The following is a 12,111-nucleotide window of genomic DNA, read 5'->3' on the forward strand; positions in this document are numbered from 1 at the left end:
TTTGAGCTTCCATACCCTTCTCCTCCAAGCTGGTCGTCTTCTGGGCATCCACTTAGCTCTGATCCTAAAGTCACTAACTACTAGTCTATGTTGTGGGGTACAATCTTCGCCTGGGAATGTTTTGGCTTTTCTGAGCAGCCGTCTTTCTCTTTTCCTGGCGAGGATGTAGTCAATTTGGCTTGTGTGCCTGCCAGAACATTAGGTGACTAGGTGACTGGCAGGTTTCCTGAAGTTAGTATTGCAGACCATAAGGTCATTTGCATCACAGAACTCCAGCAGCCTGGTTCCCTCCTCATTGCGGGGACCAAAACCATAGCCTCCATGTATGCCATAGAAGCCCCCTGAATGTTGTTGACATGTAAAAAGTATTATCTGAATGTGATTGATGTCAGGGCCACCTGATTGGCTCCTGTGCCATTAACATGTAGAAAGAACTATCCAAACATGATTGATACCAGACCCACCTCACTGGCTCCTGTGCCAGTGGCACGTAAAAGGCACCCACAACACTCTCAGAGTGGTTGGCGTCAGGAAGGGCATCCATCTGTAGAAACATTGCTAGATCAGATTGGAGTGTGGTGCAGCTGCTGGCTCTCCAGACCTCAGTCAAACCATCCAACCCATGCCAGCATGGAAAACAGATGTTAAACGATGATGATGATACTGCATCTCCATTATGATTAACTGGTTTATCTTAAATATCACTCCAGAACTTTCTACCTTCCCCTGGTCTGTAAATTGGTTCGGTAGATGGTGAGAAGGAAATCAACAATGGGGCTTTGCATTCCTGTGTGATCAAGGGACAAAAGACAGAAAGAAAAAGGAAAAAATATAAAAGTATACAAAAAAAATAAAGGGCAATCAGTGAGAGCACTGACGTTGGCCTTGGAAAGAACCAATTCACTTTGTCTTTGATTACTGATAGAAAAATAATAAGATATGTATTTATACTGACGTTTACATCATTGAACTTTTGAATTTTTGGATTTTATTATTATTACTTGCAAGTAATAATAATAAAACCAATTGCATCGACCCCAGTGTTCAATTGGTACTTATTTTATCAACCCAGAAAGAATGAAAAGTAAAGTCAACCTTGGCAAAAACTGAACTCAAAACATATAGTCAGACAAAATGCCGCTGAGCATTCTGCCAGATTGCTGCCTTAGTAATAATGATAGTAATAATTAATTTCCAATATTTGCCGTACATAGTGTGAAGATCTTGTTTTACTTCTCCTTTCATTACACAATTTGTTCAAGCAATACCAAATGAGATTTTCTTTGAGGTATCATAAAAAAAACAGTGATTACCTTTGTGCCCACTATTAGAAATATTTAATAGTGAGTTTCTATTGCCATTACCAGAGTTTCACTTGAGTGGTTGGTAGTATACTGGAAACTAAAATTTATTGGTCTTTTCGTTGTTGCAAGTTTGTTTGTTGTTTTGGGTTTTTTTGGGGGGAGGAGTTTCTTTGTTTTGTCTTTCCAGTTCTTCTGTGCATTCAGAAGAACTGGAAAGAGAACTAACCCTCTCCACTCAAAATCGCTTGACTTGTCCCTAAATTAGAAATGATTATTGTTGTAGACTGATTTAGAAAGTTTAAAGGGTTTTTTTCTTCTTTGTCATTAAATTTTATGAATTTAAATTATGATTTTAATATTATTGCACGCAATCTTCAAGCAAATTCATCTGTTCCTTCCATACAGGAAATCCTTCAAGAAAATGAGTACATCCCCCGAGGCCTTCCATGTGCTACGTACCGGTTTTACTATTTCTCATGCAGTTTTATGCATTTGTCATTACATATTGGGTGTCGGTGATCGACATCTAAGTAATTTGATGATACATCAAGGTACCGGACAAATGATCGGAATTGATTTTGGCCATGCTTTTGGTTCAGCAACACAAGTAAGCTAAGAAATTTTGGTTTTTTTCTACCAATTTTATTTTCTAGAAGTATTTGAAAACCTGGCTGACTCATACTTTTAATGCTTACAGCATAAAAAGAAATAGTGTACAACCGTAAGAGACTGTAAATGAGTGTAGAATAAGAGATATTGATAGATTAAAGAATAATCCTTTATAATTTTATTTGCAACAATTCTTTTTACAATTAAAAGAAATTAAGGAAAGAAGATGAAGAAAATAAACTGGAATAACAACAGAAATCTTACTTGAAGCAAGATAAAGAGTAGAATGACTGAAATGCTGCATAAATAAGCTGGAATGACAGCAAAAGACTGTTTAAAACAAGTAACAAATGGACTGAAGTTCTTATTGATGAAGTAAATAGGACTATAGTTTGATATATAAAGATTATAAATCTGAATTTACGTACTGTTGTAGTTATAATATGGTATATATAGTTATATTATTATGGTATTTCTTTAGTTACAAAGCTAGTAATTGAATGAGTTAACTGTGAGTGTATGTCAAGTTGGGATTCAAAAGACAATACACTGGAATGATTTCATGTTTCCTTCTTCATAATGTGAGATTTATTTGAATCTAACACTACACATTTAGTAGTAACCCCCACAATTGCACTGTTGAGCTGTACTTCTAGGAATTAATTATTTAAATTCAGCTGGACCAAACCACTGAGAGTTAAGTGCCTACATTAGAAACACACCACAATGCTACTCAGCTTGTTCAGACTCTCTAACTACTTCTTTTTACCAGGTAGAGTAGGTCAGAGCAAACAAGTGCAATAATATAGCTTACCCAAAGTGGGAACCATAATTACTATATCACAAAGCAGTAGAGTGGCATAAGTGGTAAAGTTTCAGACTGAAATCGGTTTCGTTTTTCACTATTTTTGTGATCTCTATTATAAATACCAGTAATATTTTGGAATCAGCTCTTCCAATTATGCATAGTCTATCCAAAAAGAAATTGAGCTTTAAAACAGGTAGCCAGTCAGTTGGTATAGCATGCTTGTGAGAGTAACCCTGTGTTTCGGTGACTTTGGCCATTGGTCTAATAATAGCCACATCATGTCATGTCAAATAGTCATCAATCTGCACATCTCTGAGTGATGGTATATTTAGTGCACTTAGTGAATTGTCTCAGATTGAACAATGAAGGATTTGGAAATGCATTATGTTTATGCAAAATTCTGTTTTAAAATCAAGAAAAACTTTTATGGTGACTTTTCTAAAATTGCAACAGTTTTTTATGAGAATTGTTTGAGCCATGGCCCTAAATGTCACAAGTGATAACAATGTTCCAAATCTGGATAACTTTTGATGATGATGGATGACAATTACATTGTGAAAATATGAAAAATCTCTCTAATATCCACGAAGTTCCTGAAGAAGTAGGCATATGTAAAAGTTCATGTCACATCATTTTTAAACAAAAGAAAAATGATTCTGCATTGTGTTGCCACAAAATTTGCACCGCATCTGCTGACAACCAAACAAAAAAAAAAAGAGAAACAAGTTTCAGTTAGTCAGCTATTTAAAACTGTTCAAATGCTTGTGTAAATTTTACTGAATCCTGTCATAACAAGTGATAAAACTTGGTTGTACAACTACAACATTGTAACAACAAAGGCAGTTTCTGCAGTGAATTCAACCATCTTCATCTAGACAAAAACAAACATGTCAGAGTTGTTCAAATGTGAAGGTGATGTTGACTGTCCTTTTTTGGTTGCAAAAGCATCGTTCATCATGAGTTTGTTTGTGTTCAAACATCGGATAAAGTGTTAGAGGCTGTGTAAGGTGTCCTAAAAAGAGGATTAACAAAACTTGGGATATCACACCGTGACAACAATCTTGCTCACTTATCACTCCTTGTCCATGATGTTTTGACAAAGCATGAGGTGACTCTTGTCCTCCAGCCATCTTAGCTACTCTACTTTATTACTACTGAGTTGTTTTGGATTTTTTTCTCTTTTCAAAGTTGAAATCCATCCTGAAAAGTTACTGATTTTAGATGATAAAAGAGATCAAAGAAAATTTACTAAGTGAACTGTGCACTACTTCTGGAAATACATTCCAAGATGCAATCCAAACTGGAAAAAACATCAGGAGTCGAGAGACAAGTGCCCTTTTCCTTCCCCTTGACATAGTGATAGCTGTCCCAAAACCAAGCCTTATACTTTTTCTCTAAGACTTTCAAGCTTAGGACAAATGTAAGAAATAATTAGTGGCAAAATATCTGCTTGTGATCTCTAGACTTGTAGCCTCATAATGCAAACACTTTAAATATATTATGATGTTAGTTAAAAGGACAAATGATAGTTTTTACACAATAACCACAACATAACTCAGCAACTGACCCGGTTAGGCATTGGACCTGCAACATGTCTCTTTATTATTTGAATTTATGCTTTTCTGTTTCTTTTGCGATATTTTCATGTCTTTCAGTTTGTTGATTAAATTTCTATTTACCAAAAATTATGTTTGTATTTACCAAACTTCTGCTTGTTTCTTGTATTTAATTTTATTGATATTTTCTCCATTTCCTTATAGTATTTACCAATTCCAGAGTTAATGCCATTCCGTCTTACTCGTCAACTGCAAAATGTCTGCTTGCCTCATGGCACTAAAGGTACATTTGAAAGAACTATGGCGCACTGCTTGGAATCACTTCGATCTGATAAAGACCTACTTACTCATACACTGGAGATCTTTGTTAGGGAGCCCTCTCTTGATTGGCTGGTGAGAAAATCTTAATTTCTTTGAAATATTTTAAAATATTTAGGACTTATTTTATAAAGAATCAATAGTTAGCAGAAGGGAAGGGAGAAATGGAAGATTAACTGGAAGAAAATTAAGTAGACAATAGAAGATAGAGTTAAAAGTGGAAGAATTACAATAAAGGATTAAGGTATCTCTTTTACAGCAATAAGTGATTGATTTCTTTAAAGTTAGCAAAAGGTTTATCTTAGTAGAAGTGAATATATGGACTGGTGAAGTTACTTTAGTATATTAGTGATACCTGTTCTATTGACAAGTAACAGAAGGGCAAAACTTCTTTTTATTTGCACCCCTCCTCTTTACATGTCCCTATCATCATTCACTTGTCTATCTTCCATCATCCATGCCACTGTCATTCATGTTTTTATCATTCTTGCCTTTATCGCTCATGCTTCTAGAGCTCATGCCCCTATTGCTCATTTCTCAATCACTCTCTTCTCACTCTCACTGTGCTACTGATATGACTAAGGATAGCACTGGACCTCTTCAGTTCACCATAAACTACTTTCAGTCTAACTAGGGATACCACAAGACCCTCTTTCCAACACTCCACCCCACCCTTTCTTAGCTTTATCACCCTAGCTCTCTCACCGTCTTCAGACATATACATACAGGACCTTATTAGATTTACACATACCCCTTACACTCTACCTATATTGCCTTCAATCATTTGGTATTGGCATCCATCATTCATCCTCACCATTTATCCATCTCCTGCTAGCAATCACTCTCTCACTGCTATCCTCTCTAGTGCTGATGCCCTAATAAAATGCATCCATCACATTCTGTTAAATGAAGGATTGAGGAGACCCATCTTATCAGATTAAACCAAAGATGAAAATTGGAGTGAGATGTGATCCTTCAACTCATCTATAAGAGCAGCAGCAATGACTCATCCTACTTATACCAAAAGGAAAAGTTGATGTAAAACAACGTTGGTGGTGGTGCATTTAGTTTCTTGTTGCATCTCATGTCCTTACTAGTGCAATCATCTGATACTCCTAATTTGTTACCACTCTCTCAGCTCATATGTACTGTCTTTCATACATTTTGAAATTATAAATCTTTTTGGAGACACTCTAGTGGAGTGAGGGCTCTTTAGCCGCACAGGATGCAGTACACTCTATGGTGGTTGGCAAACAAACAGATGCAATGCAAATCCATCAGCTCTAGAGGACCCTTTAGTCTTGTGAAAAACATAACTTTTCTAGTATTGGTGCCTCAATTAAATGCACCCAGTACAATTAGTAAAGCAGTTGGTGTTAAAAAGAGCATCCAGCCATAGAAACTGTAGCAAGGCACAAGAAGCCAGCGCCATTTTGTACGAGATCTCGCCAATAGCCATTACCATTTCTGAGACAGGAGTGAGATCTCGCCTGCAACCATTTGCCATGCACGAGATGACAGCAAGACTCTCGTCGGCAACGACTATTTAAGCAGGAGAATTAAGACATTCTCTCTCTTTCTTCCTTCTTGTTTACGCTGAGAAACACTGCAAAGTTGGCAGCTCACAGTGGACTCTTATCCCGCTCTAACTTCACCTGTTATCTCCAGAGGTAATGAACCTCATGTGAACAGAGCTATAGCGAACCACGTGCTGCCATAAAGACGGTCACTGGGAACAAGTCACATGAACAAGAACTAAAAATAAACGACTATTGAATTGCACTCCACTTGTAAACTTCTTCGTGTTCCAGATCCTTAAGACTATAAAAATACTTATAATGGGAGGAGATACTCCACAGGTATCACAAGCCTTCAATTCCATTATAAAACCATGCCAAAATGGAACACACAAGTGAGACACAATCCACTAACTGATCCAGTAGAGCTGTAACTCCAAATAGGAAGACGCTCAGAGGGTGATGATCCATCCAACCCATGCTGACATATGGAAAGCAGACATAATGATGATGATGATTTTATGATATACTGATACTTACATCTTTTTGTTTTTTATTTTTCTTAGAAAAATGCTCAAACCAATATGCACAGAAAAGCACAAGATTTCAGTAAGTGAAATTCATGTTTTCTTGTTTTTTTTTCTTTTTATTTGCATTTCACTATTATGACTATAAAAGTCAAAATATTAAATGCTATATTTACTTGTGAATAAGTCTCTCTCCCAGTTTAGTGTTAAAACTTGGTTCAACATTTTCCCCTTCACATCCCAGTTTATTAATTTAAAATCAAAAAAGCACCTATGTTGGTACCACATTAAAAGCACCCATGCTGGTACCACATAAAAAGGTACCCAGTACACTATAAAGTGGATGGCATTAGGAAGGGCATCCAGCCATAGAAACCTTTCCAAAACACAATCTCGGAGTGGTTGGTGTTAGGAAGGGCATCCAGCTGTAGAAACTCTGCCAGATCAGATTGGAGCCTGGTGTAGCCATCTGGTTCACCAGTCCTCAGTCAAATCGTCCAACCCATGCTAGCATGGAAAGCGGACGTTAAACGATGATGATGATGAATTTAATACAGAATGCAACATATACGCTATATTTTTGTGTATATATTGAGAAAGATAATTCATGTCAGTTATTATAAACTAGGATGTTTTTGTTTTGTTTCTTTTTGCAAATTTCTGTTTGTTATTGTTGAAGTTATTTTACATCCATTTATCCATGCTTGCCTGGGTTTGATAACATTTATTGGTACAGTTCTTGTTACAACTGAATGATTTTGCTGCTACAAAACCATTCAACGATGAAGTAGGAAGCAAACTGGCATGTAATGCAGTGACTGGTAGGGTTTAATCTTGTACTTATGTTGTAGGTTGTCCAATACTTTATCCTCATAACCATTGTGCATGTAGATTTTTTTTTTTAAATATTACACTTTGTTATTCTCTATATAGATTCAGACATGTCTGTATGGCTAAGAAGCTAGCTTTGCAACGATATGGTTTCAACTTCTATCCAACTGCATAGAACCATTGGCAAATGTCTTCTGCTGTAGTCCCTGGCCAACCAATGCTCGTGAGTGACCTGGTAAACAGAAACTGTGTTGAAGCTCATCATATATATATATATATATATATAGTGTTTGTGTCTATATTTGTCATACACATCCACCACCACCTGACAACCAGTGTTGGTTTGTTTACACCCCCTTAACTTAGCAGTTTAGCAAAAGAGATCAATAAAATAAGTACCTGGTTTTATAAATAACAAACCTCCCTGCGGTTGATTTGTTTGATGAAAATTGTTAAAGGTGGTGCCCTTACATGGCTATAGTCAAATGACTGAAACAAGTAAAAGATAAAAGAAAAACGACCGGGGGAAGGAAAATTCTTACTGATTAAGGATGAAATTTTAAGAGGAATTTCAGAAATTTTACAACACATAATTAAAATAGCTTCCATTTAGTTATGTTTTTTACAACTTTGATATACCAGTTGCTTGCAAAATGGTAATTTTTTTTTTCTTACCATGCATCTTTCAGGTGAAGAGGAAGACCTTTCTTGGTATCCAAAGGAGAAAATTGATTTTGTTAAACGCAAGTTAGATGGAGACCATCCTGCTTACATTACCAGGTAATGTCACATTATATTCAACATTTTCACCTTCATTAAGATTTTTTAATACTAACTCATCTTAAACTGCCTCTAGTTCTTTGCCACAGAAACTTCTGTTTTATAATAATATATCTAATTAAAACCATACCATAATTTTTTGTGAAACCGTTTTCTTATCAGCAAAACAGTTAAAAGTTCATTATCTTATTAAATCCCTTTCAATAATTACTCTTTTAAATTAATTGAACATATTGGCAGTGTATTTCATTAGAAATGCGGTCGTGAAATGGTTAGCATTAATTCTATTTAATTGGTTATACACTGTTCTCCAAGCTTACAAAAAAAAGGAGAAAAATTCTGTTTAAATAAACATTCCTTCAGTTTTTTCTTTCATTGTTTCTTCTCTAGTTCTTTGTTCTGCTTACCTTTCTCCTCCTTCATATTGGTTTCAAAGGCTCAAAGCCAGCAATTTCAAGGGAGAGGTTAAATTAATTATATTGACCCTAGTGTCCATCATCATCATCATCCAGTGTTTTAAATCCAGGTTTTGCCCCTGTTAACAAGGGTGCCGGATCTATCTCAATGCCATAACAACTGAGGCAGGCAGATGCAGCCCACATCAACCTTTGGGCTGGCTAGTGCCTATTCTCCTTTGCCATCATGAGGCTTTTTTGGAGCAGGGTTTTTCTACAGGGAGCATGCCCTTACTTACCTCCAACCTCAGTTTCTAGACATGAGTGGCCCCGAGACCAAGGCCTCTACCACGATTTTTAAGAAATGTGGTGGAAAACTAGCTCAGGAAGGCAGGAACACTACACCCTGAGACCCCTTTCTACAATTGGTATTGATTTTATTGACCTCAGCAGAATTTGAGCTCAGAACATAAACATGGATGAAATGCCGCTAAGAATTTTGCCCAGTGTGCTAATGATTCTGCCAGCTCGCCACCTTCCTCCTCCTTAATATTAACAGTGTTGCCTTCTTACATAAACACAAAGCCACAAAAGTATCAATGACGGAATTGTTAGTATAGTTTCCCCTTTGAAACATTACAGTTTTTCTCAATATCCTAATTACTCTTTCTTTCATGGTAACAAATATCATTGTGTCTTCTAGAAGTATTTTGAATCAAGATGCATTTACATAGTTTAGTCTTAGCAAACTGTTCTTTTAGTTCATGTTTGTTTTATAGAGAGTGGAGGCGCAATGGCCCAGTGGTTAGGGCAGCGGACTCGTGGTCATAAGATCGCGGTTTCGATTCCCAGACCGGGCGTTGTGAGTGTTTATTGAGTGAAAACACCTAAAAGCTCCACGAGGCTCCAGCAGGGGATGATGGCGAACCCTGCTGTACTCTTTCACCACAACTTTCTCTCACTCTTACTTCCTGTTTCTGTTGTGCCTGTAATTCAAAGGGTCAGCCTTGTCACACTGTGTCACGCTGAATATCCCTGAGAACTACGTTAAGGGTACACGTGTCTGTGGAGTGCTCAGCCATTTGTACGTTAATTTCAAGAGCAGGCTGTTCCGTTGATCGGATCGACTGGAACCCTCGACGTCGTAAGCGACGGAGTGCCAACAAGTTTTATAGAGAGCACATTATCTTAACAGTGAATTAAGGCAAAATTAACGAGAAACCTCTGTAAGATCACTTGACCTGCTAGAAATAACAGCCAAATCTCCTCCAATGTTGTCTAACATTACCCTTAAAAAGATGGAGTTGTCATAGCTGAAGTACCTGAGATCAAATTTCTGCTCAGTCAGAGTAAAAGCTGAATAAATGTAAGCTGTTGAACTCTAAGTTATGTTTAGTTTATATCTTATCAGAGATGTTAAACTATAGTTTAGTAATATTAAGAAAGTCATCTCACAGTTGAGCATTAGTGACCATGCTACTTCCCAACTTTAATTCATTTAACAAATTAGCAACAGGGCTTACAGTTAAATCATCTATCCACACATCTTCTCTGTCCATTATTCTTATGAGGGTCATGAGGGGATGGGGTAAAATCCTCAGAAATCTCCTTCATAGGATACTATCAGAAGCAACTATCATTAAATTTTCCACCTGGATTCCCAAGCATAACCTACTGAGACTATGGATATTATCCAACTATCTCATTCTTGGTCTACCCCTATGTCCCCTATGAGTTGGCTCAGTTTGAAGAATCTATCTTGCGATTCTTCCCTGCAACATTTTAATTGCATGTCCTTAATACCAGAGCTGTAACCTTTCAATGCAGAGAAGTTAAATCATTTAGCTAATTAATAGGCGCAGGAGTGGCTGTGTGGTAAGTAGCTTGCTTACCAACCACATGGTTCTGGGTTCAGTCCCACTGCGTGGCACTTTGGGCAAGTGTCTTCTACTATAGCCTCGTGAGTGGATTTGGTAGGCGGAAACTGAAAGAAGCCCGTCGTATATATGTATGTATATATATGTGTGTTTGTGTGTCTGTGTTTGTCCCCACCAACATCGCTTGACAACCGATGCTGGTGTGTTTATGTCCCTGTCACTTAGCAGTTCGGTGAAAGAGACCGATAGAATAAGTACTAGTTGCAAAGAATACGTCCTGGGGTCGATTTGCTTGACTAAAGGTGGTGCTCCAGCATGGCCGCAGTCAAATGACTGAAACAAGTAAAAGAGTAAATTAAATTTTAACAATTTCAGCTCCAGGTGTGTGGTTGAAAAATTTTCAAGACTTTTTTTGTTTTACATTTGAAGGAGTGAAAAGGAGTTAATATATAAAAATAACTTTTCTTTCTTTTATTTAAAGCGATGAATTGAGTCTGAATTCATATGTGAAAAGATTTGATGCTTTGAAAGCTGTCACTTCGATTGTTCTGGGTGCCGAAGGCAATGTTCGATCTACACTTCCGCAAAAACATCTTACTGTCGAGCAACAAATTACAGCACTCATTGATTTGGCTACAGACCCAAATATTTTGATCAGAACATTTGAAGGCTGGAATCCTTTGATTTAAATCTAAATCATACTATTTTTTATCTTCATTTGTTGAATCACTTTGTTACATTTTTATTTTTTTAAATTTAATTCAAAACATCTTTTCTTAAAATCACCTAAAATATTACACTGTATTTTTAAATGTATGTGAGAAATTGAAATAAAGGAAATGTTTATAAAACAATTATTTTTTGAAGTTCACTTCCCAACTACATGGTTTTGGGTTTAGTCCCAGTGCATGGGACTAAGTGATTTTAGTAGCTAGAAACTGAAAGAAGCCCATCGTATATGTGTGTGTTTGTGTCCCTTTGTCTAGACATCATGTGAGAGTTATAAATGAGCATTGCTGCCATACAAATAGTGTTTTTCATTTTCAATCATCTATGAAAACATATCCTGAGATGGAGAGATATTACCTTGCTTGAAAACAGGTGGGGTTTGAGGATAGGAGGGGTAATTGGCTGTAGAAAATATGCCTTAAAAAATGAATATTAGGATGGTGCCAGTTGACTCGTAAAGGACACCTACTAGACTCTGTAGAGTGGTTGGCGTTAGGAATAGCATCCAACTGTAGAAACCAAGCCAAAACAAACTGGAGCCTGGTGCAGCTCTCTGGCTTACCAGTTCCAGTCAAACTGAATAACCCATGCCATGGAAAACAGATGCTAGATGGTGATGGTGGCAGTGGCTTACATTGTTAGGATGCCATACAAATCAGAATGAAATGTTAAACATCATCATCATCATCATCGTTTAACGTCCGCCTTCCATGCTACCATGAGTTGGACGGTTTGACTGAGGACTGGTGGACCAGGAGGCTACACCAGGCTCCAGTCTGATTTGGCAGAGTTTCTACAGCTGGATGCCCTTCCTAACGCCAACCACTCAGAGAGTGTAGTGGGTGCTTGTATGTGTCACC

The 12,111-nt window shown here is 37.1% G+C and overlaps 1 protein-coding gene across 1 annotated transcript in view; it reads left to right on the forward strand.

Annotated features, from left to right (window-relative positions):
* The window catches only part of LOC106874950 (DNA-dependent protein kinase catalytic subunit), a 185,220-nt gene extending 173,844 nt beyond the window's left edge, over positions 1 to 11,376 (forward strand). Inside the window, exons 90-94 of the mRNA XM_052968027.1 lie at positions 1,710 to 1,911; positions 4,482 to 4,670; positions 6,679 to 6,721; positions 8,160 to 8,250; positions 11,004 to 11,376. Coding sequence (XP_052823987.1) covers positions 1,710 to 1,911; positions 4,482 to 4,670; positions 6,679 to 6,721; positions 8,160 to 8,250; positions 11,004 to 11,211 — 733 coding nt within the window. The 3' untranslated portion in view covers positions 11,212 to 11,376. The remainder of the gene's footprint in view (positions 1 to 1,709; positions 1,912 to 4,481; positions 4,671 to 6,678; positions 6,722 to 8,159; positions 8,251 to 11,003) is intronic.
* The last annotated feature ends 735 nt before the right edge of the window (positions 11,377 to 12,111 follow it).

Source organism: Octopus bimaculoides, chromosome 5, assembly GCF_001194135.2.
Source record: "Octopus bimaculoides isolate UCB-OBI-ISO-001 chromosome 5, ASM119413v2, whole genome shotgun sequence".
NCBI lineage: Eukaryota > Metazoa > Mollusca > Cephalopoda > Octopoda > Octopodidae > Octopus > Octopus bimaculoides.